The 23,449-nt window shown below is 27.3% G+C and overlaps 2 protein-coding genes across 4 annotated transcripts in view; one reads left to right on the forward strand and one right to left on the reverse strand.

The window, feature by feature from the left end:
- LOC112694103 (allatostatin-A receptor-like) overlaps positions 1-23,449 on the forward strand; it is a 221,605-nt gene that overhangs the window by 55,838 nt on the left and 142,318 nt on the right. The gene's annotated exons all lie outside the window — the stretch shown is intronic.
- Positions 9,858-11,351, reverse strand: LOC112694104. The gene has a single exon (XM_025569478.1). It carries the CDS (start codon positions 11,236-11,238, stop codon positions 10,486-10,488), a length of 753 nt encoding a protein of 250 aa, XP_025425263.1. The 5' UTR covers positions 11,239-11,351; the 3' UTR covers positions 9,858-10,485.

A 23,449-nucleotide genomic window follows, 5' to 3' on the forward strand; every position in this document is an offset into this window, starting at 1 on the left:
TGACAAACTAAAAAAGTTTAATATTATAATAGAAATAAAATTATTATGTAATGTTATTATTTATAACTTATTTCTAATCACTACATAGCTTGTTAGTTATTAATTTATATTTTTTATTAAACTAACTTTATGTATTATGTTCGAATTCGAAAATGCATTTTTCTCGAACTTCGAACTGTTCAAATTTCTTAAAGTTCGAGGTGTTCGAGGGTTCAAAGTGTGGGAGAACCCATTCCTAATTATAATACATTATTGTAATTATAATACATTACAAATTTGAATTTTATAATAAAGTTTATTTCCAAACATTAAATGTGTAATTCAGTGAAAGTTACTTATTGTTTAATTAACTTGCAATTAGACTACATATAATAAGAATAATAGCCGATCAATTACAGAAGACGTACGTATGAGTATACGAACAAAAAATAAATAAAAATTTTTTACGTAAAAATGTAATTATTTTAAACAAAATACGATAAATCTTATTCTATCTGTAATTATGAAAATCGCTTTGAACTGTTACTTTAAATACTGTCTAAACATGAGTAAAATTTGGTCATTTTATTCATTTAATTCATTGATTTCAATAAAAAAAAATGTTGTAAAAAAACCTTCAGACATATAATTAAAATTATTCAAATTTTGTGTATATTTTAAATTAATTCACTGTATAAAACGTTATTTTAAAGTTAAAATTAAAATTTCATATGTATCCTATCACCGTTTGTTTAGAAATATATAATATAAATGTGTATAAATAATTTCTTGATGTCACACAAATCTATGTATGGTTATGACCTATATATAATTGAGGAATTTTCAGCTTACTTTTATTAGATTTAATTTTATTGGATTCGTAATCACACGTTCGTCAACAATTTTATTTCGAAATTTTAGAAGACCTTTTTAAATAAAATGTAAACACGTTTTTTTTTTTCATACTTCCTCAAAGAGAATACACTTATTTGCTTGACTTAAATTAACAAACAATAAATACTTTAACCTTTATATTTAATGAACACTTATGAACAGATAGTAAATATTTGTACATAATTTTTTTATTTTTATAAATATTTTGTCACAAATATTTTAAAAATATATTGCAAATAATCATCATAACATTTATTACCTAACACGGCGCTCTGAATAGGTAAAATTAAGTACACTAATGTCAATAATTTTAGTACATGGCAATGCACATAAATACCTTTGCTGAATAAAATTAGTTTTTATGAAATGTATTTGTTTAATTAATTATTTATTTATATTCAATGAGTTTGTTATTTATTTATATTCTATGTGTTTGTTAATCTCATCGCGTATTAAATGCAATTGGTTTTTACAGATTAGAGTTATGAATTAATTTTTTTTCATTTACAATACATACAACTCGTCATATTTGTTTTTTCGTATTTGGCCTGAAAATAAAATTAAAATTAATATTTATTTTAAAAAGTATATGAGTATTTGACGATTCATCTAACAAGTACGATTACACTTTTACTCGTTATTATTAATATAAATAATTATATTATAATACTATTATACTATAATAGGTGTAAACATGTAAGAATGCTAAACTCTTATGTATACGGCGTGAATCATTAATTTAAAAAAATGAATTTAAAATATTATCATTTTTTTTTGGTTTTGGTTATTTTAGGACAATTCAGATTTTTGAACCATTATTAAATGATAAAAAAAAAAGTTCTTCTTTGGCTTTATTCGTATTTTTATTTAAAATAAATTTATAAACAATATTGACTTTGAGGACTTCCATTAAATTTAATCTTTGAAATAATTTATTACTTTAATACTATTTCCAAAAGGATATTTATATTATTTTATAACATCAAAATATAAAATAAATTTATTTAAATTATTATATAATTTTATAATATTACTAACATTTTCGCATCAAAATTGTTACTTATATTTAGGGTATCATATATTATTTATGTACACATGCATATTTTTTTAAAATATTTAATTTCTCGCCAAAGTATTCGATATCGTAAGTCATATATTTATTATTCGAAAGTATGTTTTATTGCAATTCCAATACAGACGGAGAATCGTTTTTATTTAAGATTTTATAATGAAAAACTTACTATCAGTGTGTATTAATAAAGATAGATTATTTATCTATAGATTTTTTTTTTTTGTTTCGATAATTTTTTTCTATTAAATCGTTGTGCTAGTTTTCGGTTTCGTAAATCATCAGCGTACTCCACACTAATCGAATGAAGTCTGATGTATTAAATTCTCAATCATAATCTTCGATACACACGGAATCTGCAACGTACCGGTGACTGATCAAATTAATGAAACCCGTAAATCCTCTCCTGAACGTAGCTCCGCAATGTTTTATCATCGGCCTTCACTTCCGTGATCACAAACACAACAGAATGAACTAGAAAAACGTCTTTGGATTTATGAGGGAACAACACAAATACACCTGAGTGCGAAGCGCGATTACAGTTCTTCCAAAATTTCAATGATTTCGATCGCCAACATTCACGCGTTCGGTGAACCATTTTCAACTCTAAACAATATGCTCCGTAAATAAAAAAAAATAAAAAACTCATAAGATTTTCAAAAAAATACAAACGCAAGTGTGGAGTTGAACGAAAGTGGTATTACGTAAAGCGTTCCGGTGGAGCGAGTGGAATCAGTGCCGGACGGTCAGGCGTTGGTCAGCTGCAACGAGTTCGGGGCCATCGAACGATGGTTCGTTGCGCTTGTCGTGTCCGTGGAACGGCGCTGAGTGTTGGACGCGATAATCCACATACGGCCTTTGTCGTGAAATGCCCGCGTGATCGAAAACAGGGGCAGTTCTAAGAGAGGACCATATGACCCACCTCCTCAAGCCTTTTTTCCTGAAAAATCGTACGTTGTTAAAATAAAATAATAAAACCGTTATATCGTAATATCGAATATTATGGACAAGTGCGAGTATGTATTTGAGACCTGACGGTTTACTTCTGCAATCTGTATACTACGAACAACCGATAAATAAACTACAGCAGAATTTCGATTACTCGAACCTCTAAAGTCGAATTTTCGATAACTCGAAAGAGAACTAGCTTTTCAATATGTCATATGTGTGACAAATTTTCTCGACAAGTCAATGTCATTTGGGTTGTATTCTGGATTATTCTACATAAATTAACAAAAACTAATTAAACAATATTATTAGTGTATGAAGTTCATAAATAACGATAATCAAAAACCAATTAATATTATCAATATTTACTTAATGCTTAAAAGGCACGGTATAACAACAAACTATCCCACCGATGGTGTAATCCCAAAATTATTTTACGTTCCAAGAAATGGCTAACGAATCAAGAGGGCAGAGTCGGGTATTGATGACGATGTGGAATCGCTTTTGATTTTAACTTCTCCTGCCCAGGCGTAAGATGGTTTACAGGTAGTGTGTAGGACGGTATACTTGAACAACCAGAAACTCTAAAAGATATTTTCCGCGCTCATCGTAATTGAAAACTGTACGTATAGATCCTTACCAAACAACAATAAACGATCAAAAATATCTGAGTTCTGCCAAAAATAGTCCTGCTTTGTTTATAATTGTATTTATCGTTCAAATTTTTATTTTAGTATCGAATAGTTTTTTGAAAATTTTAATAATCGTATTTTTGTTATCGTAAAAGCCCAATCACTAGGTAAGTTTTACTTTACTAGTCAGTGCTCTTACTATTTTCACTCTGTAAATGCTGAAATTCTTAATTTTTATTCAGGCTTTTACGGTAAAACATACATTATACATGATATAAATGCATTTTTAATAATAAGTATTTGTGTTGTATGATAAAATATTTTCGATAACTCAAACTATTACCCCCACCAATTCTAGTTATGGAGATTTCAATGTATAATAATATGAAATACACCATGGTATGCGATATTATATTATTGTGAAAACATTAATTGCGTAACACACATTTCTGTATGGATTATGGGCTACTATACAATTTGAGAAAATATTAAAACTCTTTTCTTAATTTGAATTATTGTTATAATCTTATTCTATGAATAATCAATATTAATGATGCAATTAATTCTTTCTTATCAATGCGCATAAAAAAATTAATATTCCGGATCAAACAAATCACATTATTGATATTTTTGTTAGTTTTCAAAATCGATGACTTGAATTTGTTGTTTTCATTTTGTTATAGATTTGTGAAAATTATATCTTAACCCACTCCTATCCCAACCAACTCCCTGGAACCACCCATGAACGACGAAAACCTGTTCTCCGCGCGTCTCCTGCCTTTAACTAGTCTACGTTCGTGCATCAGCCTAAATGACAATACGATCACTCGAACGTGTGTTTACTACTCCTAAGCAGGTCAGATCAATGCTTGCTCATCGCAAATCCAAACCTATCGTACTGGTCAAACGGCGAGAGCGAAATACTATCGGTGATGTAGTAAGACGACTTGCTTAAGACGACAGTCTTCTGCAGGAATTGGAAACGAACATTTTAAAAAATAAAACAACAATTCTAAGTAGTTAAAACGTCATGTTTATTTGTTTCCTGCAATAAAATAGATTTATTCATTTAATATGCATTATAAAATTGTGAAACTATTGGATTTGCTCGTTGATTAGAGTAAAACAGTTTAATTCAAATCATCATTATATTACATACATTTTTCCATGTATTAGGAAAGAAATAGTATTATTCCTATTTTTTGGAAAATACTTGGCTTATGCTTCATAATTCAAGTTTTCAATGCAGATTCCAATTTGGTATAATATGCAAGGAGATATTTTTAATTCATCAAAAATTTCCTTTCATTTTTCGTGCACCCTACAATTTATTTCTTCAAAATTTAATTGTTTCTATTATGTATGGCGTTTTGCATTTTATATGACTAAAACTAGCCGTAACAAAATCATCATTCGAAACAACTGTAAATACACGTGACAATGAATCGTAAAATATATATTTTATTCGTTATTACACTCGTTTAGTTGACATTTCGTTGTAGGATTATAAATAAATAAAACGATACGAGTGTAAGTGTAAAATTTCCATTTTATTACAGCATAATTACTATAGTAATTTATTTAGTAATTCATTGTAATCTGCTGATAAAAATAGCGTCTTTAGATAAATAAAGAAAAACCAAGCATCTTAATAGATTATTTTGATATTAACAAGTACAGAAAATATTTAGGGACCTGTGTAAAACAGCATATTATGCCGAATAAAATCTTAAGCGATTTTTACTTTACAATATAATGTCATTGAAATGAAAATAAATATTTAATTCGAATTGATTTTAAATCGATACAAACAGAAGTCACTTTATTTGGTCCACATAAATTGGGAATACGCATTGAGCTCTGTTCATTTAATTTTTGGCCATTCATATTTATTTGCACGATTTGCGCTGAAAAGCATATTAAGTATAAAATGTTTTGATAAGATGTCATGTCACCCCATATTGTAATACCAAAGTTGAGAAACACTGGCGCTATATAAACTTCCTCCGTTGTGGGTGGATTTTTAATTGGTACTATAAAACTTTGTCCCTTCTCTCCCTTTATATGTCTCCATATTTTTATGCTGCTGTATTTATAATGAAAAAAGCAGTTTAATTTTAATTTTCATTATTTTATATTTTAATATTCGTGGAAAAATATTTACAAACAATTTGATTTTGAAAACATCGATTGTGTTTTATTTTCTGATGTTTAGTTATTAGTTATATGTCAAGTATATGTATAGTATTGAAATTAATGAAAAATGGATGAAATACTTAGCCGTTATTCGTTTTATTCTTGAATAAAATAATTTTTTTACAAACGTTTACAAAAAAAATTAACTTAACCAAATTCTTTCATTTTTTACAATTGAATGTTTATGGCCATAACAAATCAATTTACAATATTGACAAATGCTCAAAATCAAATCTAAAAAACCATGTGTAATTAATTTCCATGTTTTTTCCAGATTTTTATATTTTTCTTCTACGTGTATGCATTCTAATGTGAGTACCGAAAAATAAAATTAAAATCAGTATCACTTAGTTTTTGACTTATCATACTAAACTTATGATACGATTTTACTAAATTAAAAGGGTTTTAGGAAAAAAAAATTCATTGTTAAGCCTATGCATTTTTCATTTTACTCTGAAACATATAGGCATATTATATTGTATTAAATACTATTAAATTTCAGAGTTGATAGAGAATGTTGAAAACCCATTTATTAAAAGGTAAATCGATTACGTAGAGAACTGCACGTCCGAATATGCGTTTAATGTATAGTACCCCGGCCAACATGATCGTTTAATGTAAAACGAAATAGGAATTATATCTTCAAACTCGAATTCGAATAAAACAAGATTGTGGGAGAAAGAGGGTCCGAGCATAAAGTATGTGTGAACGAGAAGAGGAAAACAGAACGGGAAAATGTATAGGCACTTCTACCCGATAATCTTTCGAAGAGATGTGCTAAAAGCCTGTCAGACCAAAGTGTAGGGAATTCTTGACTTGCATCATCATCAATTATTATCATCCAACCGGCTAGTTAAATGACTTTTTGTGGCTTTTGCGTGAGATGTACAATGTAATTACGCGTTGAATACTATTATTAATTGAACGGTAAGATAACTTTTGAAACATATAAATGGACTAACGGATGAATCTCACTTGAAAACTCGAAATATTCCATTTGTCATAAGGACGAAATTTATAAATTTTCGTTTTCATTAGTCAGATAACTGGGACAGTGAACGGTTAATAGTTTCAATATCTTGAACGCGTCCATTCTAATTCATTAGATCGCAATAACCAAACATGATCATTAACGTTTTACCACTTGAAAACAACATTATCGTTGATAAATGCTTATATAAGTTTTAGTGTATTGTTGTTTGAGACAATTTATATGTATATACTCGTATATTTGTGTCTTAAAACTAACTGAAAGAATTCCATTCATTTTAATCAGAATTTCACAGTAATCAGAAGGCGACCGATGCAATAATTTATTGTTTTCAATCGTCAAAGCTTCGAGAATTGTAAAAATAAATCCGATAAATCGTTGCGTGTCCATACCATTTTACACAATAACAATCGGATTATAGATGAAAGACTAAATTGAAAGATTTGAGGGGAAAATAATGTAGAACAAGAAAAATAATAAAACTAGTGATTTATTTATAGAAATCGAACTAACGAATAACGACGGAATGTCGTATTTATACATTGATTTGTTTGTTTATAAAATATACAGAAACCATTGTATTTAGATAAATGTAATCAATACATTTGTGAAGCTAAACGCACTATAATTTATTATTATTATTATTTTATTATTATTTATTTATTTACGGGTAATAACCCAATTACATAAGGATTGAAATTTAGTACATAATACATATAGGTATGGTAAAACATTTGATAGGTAAATAACATTTGAAAAAATAAATTAATGAATAACTAAGATACTTAATATTCTAATAATACAAAAAACACAGAAATATAGTAAAAATAACAATTGGACAAAATACTCAAAATACGAAAACTCAATACAGTACAACTCAAAAATTAATATCAGAAATAAATCTAAACAATTTTTTTTCTTACAAAACTATTGAAAAAATCGACAGAATTTGGACTGAAATTAAAAAAATCAATTTGTTCATCATTAGCGATAGCCATCATTCTATTTATAGGAGCGGATAACGCATAATTAGTTTTGTGATTATTTATATAAAAAGTACTTATGATTGATGATCTAGTTCTGACTTGAGGAACAGAAAAATTTAAAAAACTTAATAGCTCCGGACAGAAGAAAAAACCGTTTAGCAGTTTGAACAAAAATAATAGATCATTTACCTTTCTTCTGTTTGCTAAGCTCTGGATGTTAAATGTGTTCAACAAAGGTTGATAAGATGAGTGAGGTACACGTATAATATTACATTTATAGGACATAAAACGGAGAAAGCGATTTTGGACATTCTCAATGCATTGAATTTGCGTGTTTAAATAAGGAGACCAAACTGTTGAATTATATTCAAGCTTAGATCTAACTAAGGACATAAATAGAATTTTTAATGTGTTATGGTTATTGAAGTCTTTACAGTTTCTCGTAATAAAGCCTAATATCGAAGATGATTTATTGATAATATGTTGAATGTGGTGATTAAAGGTTAAATTAGACTCGAATATGACACCAAGATCACAAAATTCATTTACACGATGTAAATGGTGGTTACGTAAACTATAAGTGTGAAGAATTGGATTACGAGATCGCGTGAAGGACATAACTTTGCATTTTTCGAAGTTTAAAGGTAATTTATTAATATCACACCAATTAGCTAAAAAACTTAAATCATCTTGTAATAAAGATGTATCATTACTGTTTTTTATGAGACGGAACAATTTCATATCGTCGGCGAATAGTAATTTTCTAGAATAAAACAAATTTAAATCATTTATAAATAATAGAAATAGAATTGGAGCAAGGTGAGAACCTTGAGGAACACCAGATGATACAGTAAAAGGAATCGATTTAAAGTTTTTACACTTGACTATTTGTTTTCTATCGAAAATATAAGAATAAATCCAAGAAAGAAAGGGGTCATTCATACCAATAGTACGGAGTTTAGAGATAAGAATTTGGTGATCGACTTTATCAAAGGCTTTAGAGAAATCTGTAAAAATAACATCAACTTGAAAACCTTGAGAAAAGGCATCAAGTATAAATTTCTGAAAAATTAACTGATTTGTGGCTGTTGATCTATCTTTAATAAAACCATGTTGATCCAAACTTATTAAAGGTAAGAGAAGTGGTGTAATCTTTTTTGAAATCATTGACTCGAAAATCTTAGGTATAATTGAAATTAATGAGATAGGCCTATAATTTATTATATTAGTAACATCATTGCCTTTAAAAATAGGTGTAATAAAACTTGATTTCCAAGCGGAAGGAAAACAACCCGTTGATAATGACAAATTATAAAGGTATAATAAAGGGACACTTAATACAAATTTACAATTAGAAAAGAAAATACTCGGAATCATGTCAATGCCAGGATTAGTTTTTGAACTCAACGTATCTAACTCCTGGAGAACATCAGTAAGATTTAAGACACACGAAAATAAATTAAGATCGGAGTAATTGGTGGTAGAATCAGATGATGAGTGATTGATTAACGGTGGTGTAATTGAGTTGACATAAACACTAGAAAAATGCTTAGAAAAGCAGTCAACTATTTCATCACCTCCATTAATAGACTGATTTAAATAAAACATTGAGGTAGGAAAAGACTGAGAAGAGCGTTTGGATTTAATAAATCGCCAAAATTTTTTGGGACAAGATAATAAAGAATTTTCAGTTTCTGAAATGTATTTATTATAATCAATTTTAGATTGGGCCCTACATTTAGATCTAAGTGCAGAGAATATATTATAATTTAATTGTGTAGGAGATGTTTTATATAATTTGTGTGCTATTTTTTTTTTTAAAAACCAAGTCCCTCAGTACAGGACTAAACCAAGTGGGATGTTTAGAAGTGAAAAGTTTTTTTTTAAGACAATTTTCATCAATTATTTTAAATATAATTGTATAGAAAATATCAACTGCATTGTTTATGCACAATTTATCAAAAACTTGAGACCAATCTATAATCGCTAATGATGAACGTATAACATTATAATTACAGTTGAAAAAATCATATACAATTTCATTATAACTTAATGATTCTAGATTTACATTGGTTGGGAGTGTGACAGTTAATGCAGGGTGATACATATAATCTATCGGTAACAAAGAAAATGGCTCGTTACGAACTACTAAATTATGAGCGTTAGATAAAAATAAGTCGAGAATTGAATCTGATCGATTTTTAACAAGATTGAACTGATTAAGATTAAGGTAAGAGAAATTAGCCAGGTTATTGGCAATTAAATTATTAAATTGAGAAACATTAGGGACAATTTTATTATTTAATAACGACCAGTGAATACCCGGTAGATTATAGTCACCCAATAGAATAATATTTGAGTAATGCGAAAGATTTAACAAATTGCTTACAGTATCAGTATGGTCATTATAAATATCAACACTTGAATTAGGAGGAATATATACCGATCCAATTAATAGAGTGAAAGAACCCATAGAAAGTTTGATAAATAATTGCTCGATGTTGTTGTTTTGAAGTGGAATACGATTACATTGAAGGTGATTCTTGATCGCAATTAACACACCACCTCCTCTGATAATGCAGCCCATGACACTATCACGGTCGCAACGAAAAACTGTGTATTTTGGGATAATACCAAGTTCAATGTCATTGACCTCATTATGAAGCCAGGTTTCTGTTAGTATTATGATGTCATAGTCCACCAGAGCAATATTTCTATTAAAAACATCAAGTTTAGTGTTTATGCCACGAATATTTTGATAGTAAAACTTGAGATTGTAGGAACTTGGTCTTAGTTTCGGCAGTTTTTTGAAATGAACGGAATGTTATTATTGAATTTGATAAATATATCATTTTCACCAGCAGCTTTTCTGGTGTTAAGCTCATCTAACACAACTTTGAAATATTTACGTTGCCCTAAAGATCGATCTGTAGATATACTGATGTGTTTTAAATTTTCAGATTGACGTAACTTAAATTTGTTTTTTAATACGTTAAAAATATCATGTTGATTTGGTAGTGTAACACGGATAGGCCGAGCATTATTAGAAATTTTACCAAGACGGAGAACATTTAATGGAACAGTGGTAACACCAATTTGACGGAATAACTCAGAAATTACTTGAATTTCGTTTAGAGAATCAGTTGTGTTTTCATGAACGTTAAATAAAATTAAATTACGGCTTCTAGCTTGGCGGTCTATAATTTCAGATAAGATTTCTTCATGATTGACTGACGGTGGAGTAGAGTTTCGTGCTTCAAGTACAACCAACTTAGAACTAATAATTTCAATTTGATTTTTAAGAGCTTTGTTCTCATTAAGCAAGTCATTGAAATGCTTGGTAATAATATCTAATTTACCTTCAATATCAGTGAATTTTTTGTCGTGGTTTTTCTTCTCATCACGGTAAGCATTGAATGAAGTAATTAGTTTGCTTTGAGTAGATTTCATGTCATTTACAACTTTAAATAATTTGTCCAATTTATCATTGATAGTAGAAGTATTTTCTGCAGTATTTGAGGCATTTTCATCTGTAGTATTCATATTACAACACGCAGGTAGGAATATAAAATTAATAAGAAAAATATAACGATAACGTAACAAAAACGAGTAGAACGAAGAAAAAGATTAACACGACACGCACCGTCAAAGGTCGAATTACGACCTTTAAACTGTGATACGAGTAGATTTAAACATATTAATTAGTATTATGAAAATAATAATTTATACCCTTAATCAACTGTGAGTGTCACATTTACGAGGAAAAAATACATTGAATTCTATTTTCGAGAATGCAATTTCACCAAGTATTTTTTTTTTTTTTTATTTAATAAACGCCCGATGGGCATAGAGTACAGAAATAAACATAACAAGATATTTTCAATATAATAACATAATAGTTGTATTAAGATAATTTCATAAAACAACTATTAATATTTAAGATAGTAAATTAAAGTATAAACTATAAGTTACAAAATGTTCTTCATGCAATGTTTTAACTCGGGGAGAGAGTTGAAAAAAAAATCAAAACTAGTAAGTTTATTACTTAAAGTTAAAATTCAGTTTACCGGTGCAAATATACAATAATTTCGTTTGCTATTAGGGATGTAGAATGTAGACGTGAATCTTAACGTTACGTTTGAAACATTTATATTAATTAAAGTAAGTATATCTGAACCGTCAATTTTGGAGTTTAGTATGTTATAAAGCCAGCATACGTTATTAAACTGTCTTTTGAATTCCAAACTATCAATATCAAATTTTAAAGCTAATGAATGCAAGATTAGTTCAACGTTGTTAGTTTTATAAGCCAGCATATATAAAAATCGATTTTGGATGCGTTCTAACTTATTTATAAGATACTCTTGATACTCATTATCGAATCGTATTCCAAAGTCGATTTCCAAATTCTTAATTAATCGTGTTATTAATCTTGTTTGAGTTTAATAATTCTTATTATTTCATACTTTTAATTCATTCTTATTTTGAGTAGTTTTTCTGAAAACATGATTTTTATAATTTCTTAACATACAGTACTTAATTTCAAGTAAATATGTAGAATATTGTTAAATTTTATCTCAATGAAATTAATCTTGATGAACATACTTACAAAATATACTCGTGCATACACGATAAATAAAACTCTTTAAAGAAGAATTGTTTCTGATGTGTGATAAAAAAATGATTTGTTCCTAAATAAAATAATAAGTAAATAATTATTTTATATTTTAATTATTTAAAAACAAATTTAAAATCAAAACGTTATACTTATGAAATTAACTAGTTATTAGGAATTAAAAGCATTACCAGAGTTTTGTCTTAGATAAAACACCATGGCTCAAACATTGATTTTCAAGTCCCCCTACAGATTTTTAAACGTAAAATGTGTTTGATTTTGACTTAGAAGACTTCTCTGCCCATATATTATAAAATAAAAATAAAAATATTTATAACACAATTATTATTATTATTATTACTATTATTTTAGTTTTTTTTTTTTTTTTAATATAATGCCACATCCGACATTTATGCATTATACATAGATATTACATAAATTTAACAGCACGAAAAAAAAATAATTTTATTAAATATAATCCGATGTAATTTAAACGATTTTCTTCGGTGTTCGTTTAATATATTATTCTTCCTCGCAACGTCATAGTGGTTTACACAACTACACCGAGATAGGTAATCTCATGTCATCATTGCAAAAATAGAATATTCTAAATTTTATTTTTGCATTGAAAATCTACGCTGATATGGTTGCGAAAAAATTATCGAAATAAGTTTGAGATTTATGCAAATATATATTAGTACAATATTAAAATATCATCACTTCGCTCTATTTTTATACTCTGTCTATGGGACTTAGAAAATTATAAAGTTACATTTTTAAAATTATAAGTATAGCAATAAGTATTATAAAAAAAAAATTAAGAAAATGTTTTTCAAATATATGTAGCTCAAATCGACAATAGTCCTACTAAAAATATGAACACTTTTCAAACGAAATCATTTTACTTACGTTTTTCAATATCGAAAAAAATTTAATTATTTTTAAGTAAAATAATATCCGATTGGTACACCTATGGTGTGTCGCATTGCTTTTAGAAATATGAAACTATTTGTATTTATTACATTTATATTTTTAAATAAAAAAAAAAAAAATTAAAATTAAATTACTTTATATTTTCATAGAATATTTATTAAAATACATATATACATATTAACCAGTTCAACAGTGACATCGAAAAGATTACGGATTTTAAGCAATGTAATTTAAATGAATTAATTTGTACGTTTTTGTCGCTGTCCAGTTGAACATATTAAGTTGAAACAATGTGACGAAGTGACGTAGTGTTCTATTTTAATAACCCAATTAAATAATAATATATGCTTGTATCACTATGTGAGCAGCAAATTATAAGTAATATATTCCCTTTGCAAGAAACACAACAGTTTTTTAAAAGCAAAATGTTTTTTTTTTTTCCAAAAATACTATAAATTTACTTAAAACTTTTTTTTTCTTAAAAACTTTAACTATTACTTAAAATATTTCCAGCTAAAAGTAATTATATTTTTATAAAAAAAAAAATGGTATTAAATATATTTATATAATCCATTCAATTTATATATTAACTACAAAATGTAATAAATCAAATATATATGCAATATATTTTATAAAAAAAATGTAAAATATTTTTTGTAAAAATATTTTTCACTATACTATAGAAAAAATTATTAACATTTTTATAACTTTTAAAATGTTAGAAAATTAACATAAATAAATTAAGCTTTATTTATTTTATATTTATTAAAATTAATTGTTTATAGTTATGTTTGATATATGTTTTTACTGTTAATTTTTATAATATTATTTTATAAAATAGTTGTTTATTTCTATTTTTGATTTTTAACTATTTATATTATATTGTCAGTAAGTGTTTTTTCATCCAAAACTGAATACAAATGATTTATTAGGTACAACTTCTTTTAAATTATAATAATTAAATTCAAATGGACTTAAAAATTCGGATACTTTGAAAAATATAATAAATTTACGTTATTAATTAAAATTCAAATACTATAATCATTTTCTGGTAAACGTAATGTATAATATATTTTAAGTCTTGTTCAATGAAAATTGTTATAATTAAAACTTTGTGAGTAGTATAGTCATGTAAATAATTGAATAAAAAAAAAAACGATTTTCGAGGTAAGTGAGTAGTTGAAAAAAAAACAATTTTTTCTTTCGGTGCAAAACTTTTTATTGTTTATTTGGTCAGTTGACATTATAACATTATCACATTTTAATTTCGAATGAATTTTTGAAATATACAATCGTCGTTTATTTAATTTATACTAACTTCTAGTGAACTTATATTGTACTCGGCCAGAAATTCGATACAAAAAATAAATATATTATCCCACAACATAATAGTATACAAAATATGATTTTAAACATAATCGTGTGTATTCATTTTGAAAAAAATTAATAAAAATGGTGTGAATTTGTATCTATTTTTAAACGGCAACCAATCATAATTTTAAACTAACTAACTAACCTACACTGCGAAGCAGAAAATGTTTTTGAAAATATCGATGAATGAAAATCCAGTTACGGACCTGTAGCTAATTGTTAATAATTAGATGTATTTAAATGAGCGAAAGTAAGTGGTAGAAATTATTCTGCACGTCTAAACATTATCCGTAAGATCTTATAATAATTATTCCGCCTCAGTTCAACAATTAATACTAATTTTTTCATTGAAAAATTATAAAAATCTTTTTTTATTTTTATTTTTTATTATTATTCACAGGTGTATATACAATCTAAACAAATTAATGCACAATAAGTATATAAGATAATATGTCGAACATAACAAATACTATTTGATTAAGAAGCCACCCATAAGTAACATTTAGCTTGAGATATGTTTATAATTGACGAGATATATTTTTAATTTAAATGGTCACAACACCTTCTCATTTTATGTCTGAATTGCGTTTCCAGGAAGTTGTGAACTAATAAAAGAGTTACATACATTAGTGGGTTAAGGTAATTTTCTAGTTTGATAAAAAACTGTTTATAAAATAATTCCGCTTCAGATGTAACAGGTTTCATTCCTAAAACTTGGTGGAGAGTTAAATAAGAGATATAGAAAGAAGCCTTAGTGATATTTATTAAAGTAATATTCCGAAAGACTTGAATTTTATTCAAGTTTGATTTTTTTACCGATTCTCATAGTTGTAACTCATATGTCCATATAGGTTTTAAAAGAGTTCTGTGAACTATTAAATTATTTTTAAAACTAGTAAATTTATTTTTAAAGAATAACGTTTTTAATGACCTAGACCGAGCGTTAAGGATCAATATTTTAGCTCTTATATGTTTGTTCTTTGTTCATTTTTGATCAAGAATTAAACCTTTAAAAATATTTAAAAACTTTATCATTTGCATAGTTGACAATTGTGGTATTTGGAATTGTGAACTGATCAGAACCATGTATATTAAAGAGTAAGGGTGAGAATATAGCATCTTGAGGTACACCGACGGTAATTGGAGCTATATTTGACGTTGATGATCCGCAGCGTATTTGAAAATGGCGATTTGTAAGGTAAGATTTAATGAACTGTGGCTGAAATAGTGGGTTGTGGTTCAAAAGTCATGATTTCTTCATTGGTTATTTCATTTGGTCTGATCATATCAAATCTGTTTTGGGAAGAGAACAGTTGAACAGTTTTTTTTTTTTTTTTGTTTTTATTGGTGTATACTTGCGGTGATGTTGAGGGTTCAGAATTTGAAGACATAGAAAGATTACTTTTTTTAGTATTTATCCAATTATCACTCGTTGTAATATGACGCGATGTAGTCATTGTTAAATTTAATTGAGTATTCGGGGTTTGTTTATCTTTTTTTTTAGTTGTATTGATCATAATTACATTAATTATAAATTAATATTATTGGCGTATATCATTTTTAATTTTAGTTTTTAATCAAGATAGAAACACGTAATCTTATCACTGGTCCAAAGGTCATCGCTAGTATCGGTGCCTTGGAAGTAAGATTAATATTATGCAATACATTATACCACATAACACGCACTTACAGTTGTAATATACAAAATTAGGTACTCCTTAAGTATGAGGGTTTAACGAATTGAGCTGACGACGCAGGGTTTAAGTATTCAAGAACCACGTCGGATGATAGAAGATACGAAAATTTCGGCACGGATAAGAAGCAACAATTTGAACATAACGTAGGACTGCTAAAAGCGTGTGCGTACAGTACCACTATCCGCGCGTGACTATAAAAACCTTTTAAAAAGATATTACATTAAATATTAATAAGAAATAAATGGGTTCTTCTTTAAAAAATTAATTGAAATAACGGTGTACAACACGCAAAATTCGATTGGGAAAATTAAAATTTTTTGGATAACGTAAAAATAAGCACTCTGTGTAACCACTTTTATAATAATAAAAAAAAAATATATATATAATAATAAAAAATAAGTATTCCTATTAAGTTTAAAGTCACAAACACTTATAAAACCCATGGACCTATTATGAATATATATTCTTATGGAAAAAAACAATTATTTTTATCATTCATTTCAAATGCGCTCATAGATTTTTAATATTACGAACACAAATATTCTCAAATAATACGTTATAAGATAAATTTGTTTTCACTTTTCAAATATTATAAGTGATAACTTTGTGAAAACCTTTTTTTTTTCGTTTATGATTGCAATCCCCAAGTCCTGCATCCTTGAATTTTTTACTTTAAAAACGACCGTGGACCACCTATTAACCACAACTATTATGCCATGTATAATCACTGTCATAAATTCGTCTATATGATACCATTCTTATTTTAAGGATGCAATTTAACCATATATAATCGATTTGATGACAACAGTATTAATAACGGTGAGTGTTATCTATTCTCTAAGCAATGGTTCTGAGCAACGATCGGCTCGCATGACGTTGGCTTTACGGTTAGAAGTAAAAACACCACCTGAAAGTGTAAAATACAAGGTCGGGGTTATATGCCCGCAATATACAGGGACTTGTTCTTTTCTAATTAACGGAAGCGACAGCCTATATCATTACGAAAGTGCCATTTATCACAAACTCGTTAAAGTGACGGCGATTGAACGGTCTGCGCGACACCGCGCAGAAATATATCTGTGAATAATAGTTATAATAATAGTGATATTATCGATCAATAAAATTGATTTTCTATATTATTATTATTTTTATCCTTTGCGCTTTATCAATCGTCTATTTTCGATGACAGCAGTCCCTAAACGAATATTTCCTCCATAAACGATAGTTAATATAATTGCCTGCAAGCCGCTGCGCGTATAATAATAACATATATATTTTGCTAGCAAAATTCCTATTTGATTTCAACACGTTTCACACCTTACAACGGAAGAAAATGTTTTAATATTTGCGCGTTCCGCTATCGCCCCGTGTAACATCCTCAAAACCACCATGTACAGTGCAATGCCCACAACAGTTGCAGTGATGGGTTCGAAAACCCCGTGAAAATTGTCAAACAAATGGTTCTACTCGAGCACATAAAATCGTATGTTTCGGCGCAATCTATAAGTTTGAAATCACGAGGGTACTTGTATGTACATATTGCAGCTTCGAAGCGATTCCGTGAAAACCGAGTACATTATTTTGGACCAAAGTTGCACTGTATACCCGTACAAGCCACACATCTACATGACTGCTATTATTTTCGAAAATTCGACAGCTAGCAAATACAACCACATGTTAAATGTATAATTTATTGCTACGGGAATACGTTGAAAACGGATGATCTAACTACTGCTTTTGGAACGCCACGGTAAATGCACGCGAATTTGAGTCAATAAACACTTGTTCGTCTTTAATTTTCTTCGTACCAACAAAAGTTTCGGATTTAAGTAAAATGTATTATTCAGATTTTCGTTGGACATCAACTCAGAACTTTCATCACCAATCAATATATAGTTTCTAGTACTTTAATACAATATTACAATATCTTACTTTATCGAATTATTGAAATGTATTGCTCTATAAATATTCCAACTGGGAAAGAAAAAATGTCGGTATAAGACACTATGGGGACCGAGTACCGCATTGCTCTTAGACAAGTTAACCGTATTATTTACATTTATGTTGTATTTGAATCGTACTTCTTATTATGGAATCGTATCTCCCGAGTACAATTTCCTATCCTATGCGAAGCACAATGTATCATCTGTATGTTCCGATCTTTATAAAAAATTACTAACGGAAAAAAAAAAATTACCAAGCCAATCATAAAATAGGATAAAATGTTCCGGATATATTGTCTTCTTTTTATTTCAATATTATTTAATGATTTTTTCATAAACATTCTTGGATTAATATTCGATAAAAATGTGCGTTTTCAAAATATATTATTACGATTGTTACTATTATTTAAGCTATTTTATATAATTTGTATATTCTCTATTATTATTCATTTATTGATTTTTAGTTTTTTTGTTTTATTTTTTTGTAACAAGGTGAAAATTGTTATTACTTAATAAACGATTGGGTTTGGGTAACAAACGGTTTTTTTCTCCATTATAAAAAATCGGTGAATTGTATACAATGGTCAAAAAGTTGGATATGACGTGCGCAGTCATCAGTTCGAAACCGGCTTGGTGCAAAAAAACATTCTGCAGAATTAATTTTGTAATCTCTGTTTTCTGCCGTTCTAGTCATTCTACACTGATCCTTACCACACCAACTCTACTGGAAGTGAAGTCCACTTACGTGATAGTTCTTTAATTAGAGAAGATAATACAAGTGCTACATTTCACTTTACCCAACCATGTGAAAAAGATATCAACAAAGATCTCTAACGGTCGAAACGATGGGGAAAAAAATTATAAACAATACGTGGTTTCAACTGTTGTTACCCTTTTTCTCTTCAACTAAGCACGAATATTACTATGAAGGTGGTGAATTCATACTATCTTAATATCTAAAGTTTACACCGATCAGTTCTAATATTGAATTATTATAAAAAGAAAAAACAAAAAAAATACATAAATAATTTTGTGTATCGAATTCAAATCGTTAATAAACTTATCTGATTCATTATATAAGATTTAAAATGCTTATAGTTACTGAAATTATCAATATTAATTGACATTTTATTATATAGTGAAAGTGCTCGATTTAAGCAACTTTTATCTCCAAATCGTTTGTTACATTTTGGAATAGTTACATTTATATTTTTCCTAAATCTCGTATTGTAATCATGTTTACAAGAAGGTAGGTACATTTTATGTTTAAAACTTAATAGCAAGATACATTTAATAAGAAGTTTATCAAAGTCTAAGATATTTAGTTCATTATAAATAAATTTAGTACAAGTAAGAATAGGAAGTTTTAAAATAAATTTAATAATCGTATTCATAATCGATTTTAATTTGATCAAGTGAATTTCGTAAGCACTACCCCATATCTCGATACCAGTTACTATAATTTATAATAAATTATATTAAGTCTATTATAATAATTTACTAACCATTATTTTGTGAGATTAGTTTTGGAATTAAAAAAAAGAAAAACTTTCAAAGTCTGTAATGATTTTCACAGTAAATTGTCTATGAAATAATCCGATATTGATATCATCGTAGTTTCTAAATGGATTTGTTAACGCTATAATGGTATCACGGACAATTTTTTTTCCTTCGACATTTTCGATAAAACATATTACTTTAATTTAGTTTTACTTCATTAACTATTCACATTTAATTTGTTTCTCGTGGTTATTTTTTTATATTCATATAAATACTGATAGAAACTTGCTGTGTTTAATAAATATAAATTTATTATCTCTCTTGTATGTGCCTAGTACTATTATGTAGTAGTAGTAGTATTATGGCTAGTTTCAAACTTTTGTTGTATCAACATTTTTCTTCGGCCAATAATGAACACGAAAAGAGTACAGTTTACTAAAATACACTTATAAAATAACCACATTTATAATGTTAAACTTATATTTCTAGAAGTACAGCGAAGAATCATGATTTTGTAGAACAACATATTACACAAAACGACATGAATCGAGTGCGAGCAACTAATTCGCAATGTAGTAGGCAAACTTAATGACTTTTTACAATTTCAAAATTATCCGACACTGTCGTGCAATAGAATCTGATTAGGAGCTTGACAACAAATACCTGAGAGTCAATTAACATTAAATGCATACCTATAAATTTCAGTGAAATGTAATTAGACTCTCAAGTATCTTTAACGGCGGAGCGCATATAATGGGACCAACAAGCACGTTTACTTTATACGATTGTGAGTTATTGTACTTTGTTCGGTTTTCTGCTTCTAACTTATTGTTTTAAATGCTGCCAAGGTGTTTATATTTTAGTCTTTTCATTACATTGAGTAGCGCGAGCCAGTGCAATAACTATAAAACCGAAGTGTGTAAGTTCTTAGGTGAAACTATGGTCCGGACCAGCTAGACTTTGGCCTAGTTTTAAAATGGCCACGTTAAAAATAATCAACCGTTTATGATGTTTAAAATTAGATGTAACATATAAAGGTAATAAGAATCTTCTAGCTTTACGACGATAATTGCGTATTGTGACTGTAATTTTCACGACGAATCTTATACTAATCTGAATTTTACTGCATGATAATAATAAACGTGAATGATTAGGATATAAAAATGAGTGTTACGGCCTATTTTTACGTAAAATGTGACGGGACAATAATAACATTAATGGTTGGTTACGTTCACGCTATACGGCCTTTGATACGGGTCAGTTGTTAATGGAAAGCTTTCTAAACCAACTGGCGGCGATCGTCCGAAGTTCGAGTTCAGATGTATTAGACGGTCGGAAGTCTTTCGCCGTCTATGGCTTAAGTCACGAAAGAGGTATACTTTACAATCTTAGTAGCGAAATTAAACGATAAAACTTCATGTTACCATATTGATCCATATAAAATGCTAGATTCTGCCGAAGAAAAACAACGTACAAGTGTATAAACGTTCGGACAAAGAAACCGAAAAAACTTTCATAATTATTGGGTTTCAAAAAATTTTTAAAGCTTAAATAAAAACAAAGAAAATATGTCTGTTTGACTTGTGTTTAACTTGTACAGCATAAATAGTAACATTTTACGTGGTCAATGTACACATTTTCACGTTCCGGTTACTTTTGAACGTGTATCTAAAGATTGTTTTTTATCTTAAATATAAATAAAGCATTTTTTTTTTTTTTTTGTGAAAGTGTCCTGAGTATATTTTTCTCTTTTTTTTAACTAACATTTTATGTACCTCAGTTCTTAAAATACAATTTGATCGACTTGAGATTAAAAAATTTGACCTAGTTTGTTTGTTTCACCTATTTACATAATATAGTTCTCAAATAATATAATACTTAATATGATTACACCCATAATCCTAAATATTGATATGAGTTTAAAATATACAGTGGTATAAAACTATATTATACAAGGTATTATACACATGGTACAAAACTATTTTATACAGAAACTATAAAAAAAAAAAAAAAAAATTAAAACATTATTTGTTAGTTATTTTTAGTAATTCAACTACTAATTTTTAAGTTGTACTTATAGAATGGATCCCCAATAAAATACGGTATTATTATAAAAATTAAAAATATACAATATTATTGTAATCCTATTAATTTAGAATACAGATGTTAAAAATAACTAAAACCAATTTACTGTTCTATTATTCAAATATTGTATATATATGGGTGCAATGGTACAATGAAAAGATAATATATAACTATATAACTATTAAGTATAGTTTTGTCTTTATTTCTATTTAAAAAATATGTATTTCTATGTTAGCATACATGCGTATGTTACCTATATCATAATTGCAAATCGGTAGCATGACTAAATATTAATTTGCTGAACTTGGTGAATAATTCTTGTATTATGTATTTTTTTAATTTTTTCTAACTTTTTAGCCATTTTTTCAATTATTCCATTTTAAAATAATTTATATATCATAATAAACAATGGGGTGATAACCTTTGTGAAATTCCTTATAATTTAAGCTACTGCAAGGTTTTATACGGTATAATAATAGTATAATACGGTATTAACAAAAAATAAATAAAATATCGTATTTTAACAACTTTACTCCTAAAATACATCATTATTATTTTTAGTTTATTATTTTAAGTATTTCGTTTTAAATATAAACACACTCATCATTTGTCAATCATAACGATTAGAAAAATATTTATGTATTATAGGAATTTAAATATTTAAAATAAAAACTTTATACAAGTATAATTGTTTTTTCATGTTGAACCTAGAAAATGTAATAAGACTTTATTAATATTCAAAAACAAATATTTAAAAATTAATGAAAATTAAAAATTGTATTAATGTCTAATACTTAATTTAATGTTTAATAATGTATAAACAATAAATATTGAAAATCGGTCAAATATATTTTTTTTTTAATTATTTATTGAATATTGAATAAATATATTTATGATATATGCCAAGGATAGGCAACTCAAAGTTACTAAAGGACAAATTTTTAGAAAATTAAAATTTAGCGGGTCAGAACATAGAAAAAAAAAAGATATAAATTTTAATTAGCATTTATACACACGGAAATAATAAATTCAATAACAGCATAACACGAATAACTACGGTTGAAAGCTATACACATATAACATTTAGACATTAAACGATGTTTAATACTAGATAACAATTATTATATCAATAAGTCAGAGTATAGACTATAAATATTAAAATTGTATGATGTAATTTTAAAATATATGACAGGCCGCCAGTTTCCTACCCCTGATATATGCAAAAATAATAAATAATATATTATATGAAATAACAAAATTATTTATTTATCAATACATGCATTTTAATTAGTAAATCCATTAACTGAACGATTATATTTAGTAATTAATTAAATTATTTTACCATCTATGATATTTGTTCATGTATTTAAATTCAATAAAATTAATTCACATGAATTCAAGTAAGTAACCTTTTATTAAAATAATATAATAATGTTTTGAAATACATATTGGTTTATTGTATACTGCTGAAATGTAGAAAACAATTTTTCTTTTATTTTTACATTATACACATTTATGTACGCAAATTGCATAATCGATACGCCGTGCAATAATAATAAGTAATAAATGAATAAATCCCCTTTTCCCAATGTTGTGATAAAAACTACAGT

Source organism: Sipha flava, unplaced genomic scaffold (genome assembly GCF_003268045.1).
Source record: "Sipha flava isolate LNK unplaced genomic scaffold, YSA_version1 123_pilon_pilon, whole genome shotgun sequence".
NCBI classification, from domain to species: Eukaryota; Metazoa; Arthropoda; class Insecta; order Hemiptera; family Aphididae; genus Sipha; species Sipha flava.

What these genes read in the sequence shown, in the direction of transcription:
- LOC112694104 (XM_025569478.1), bottom strand. Translation starts at nt 11,238, where the DNA reads ATGAATACTACAGATGAAAATGCCTCAAATACTGCAGAAAATACTTCT.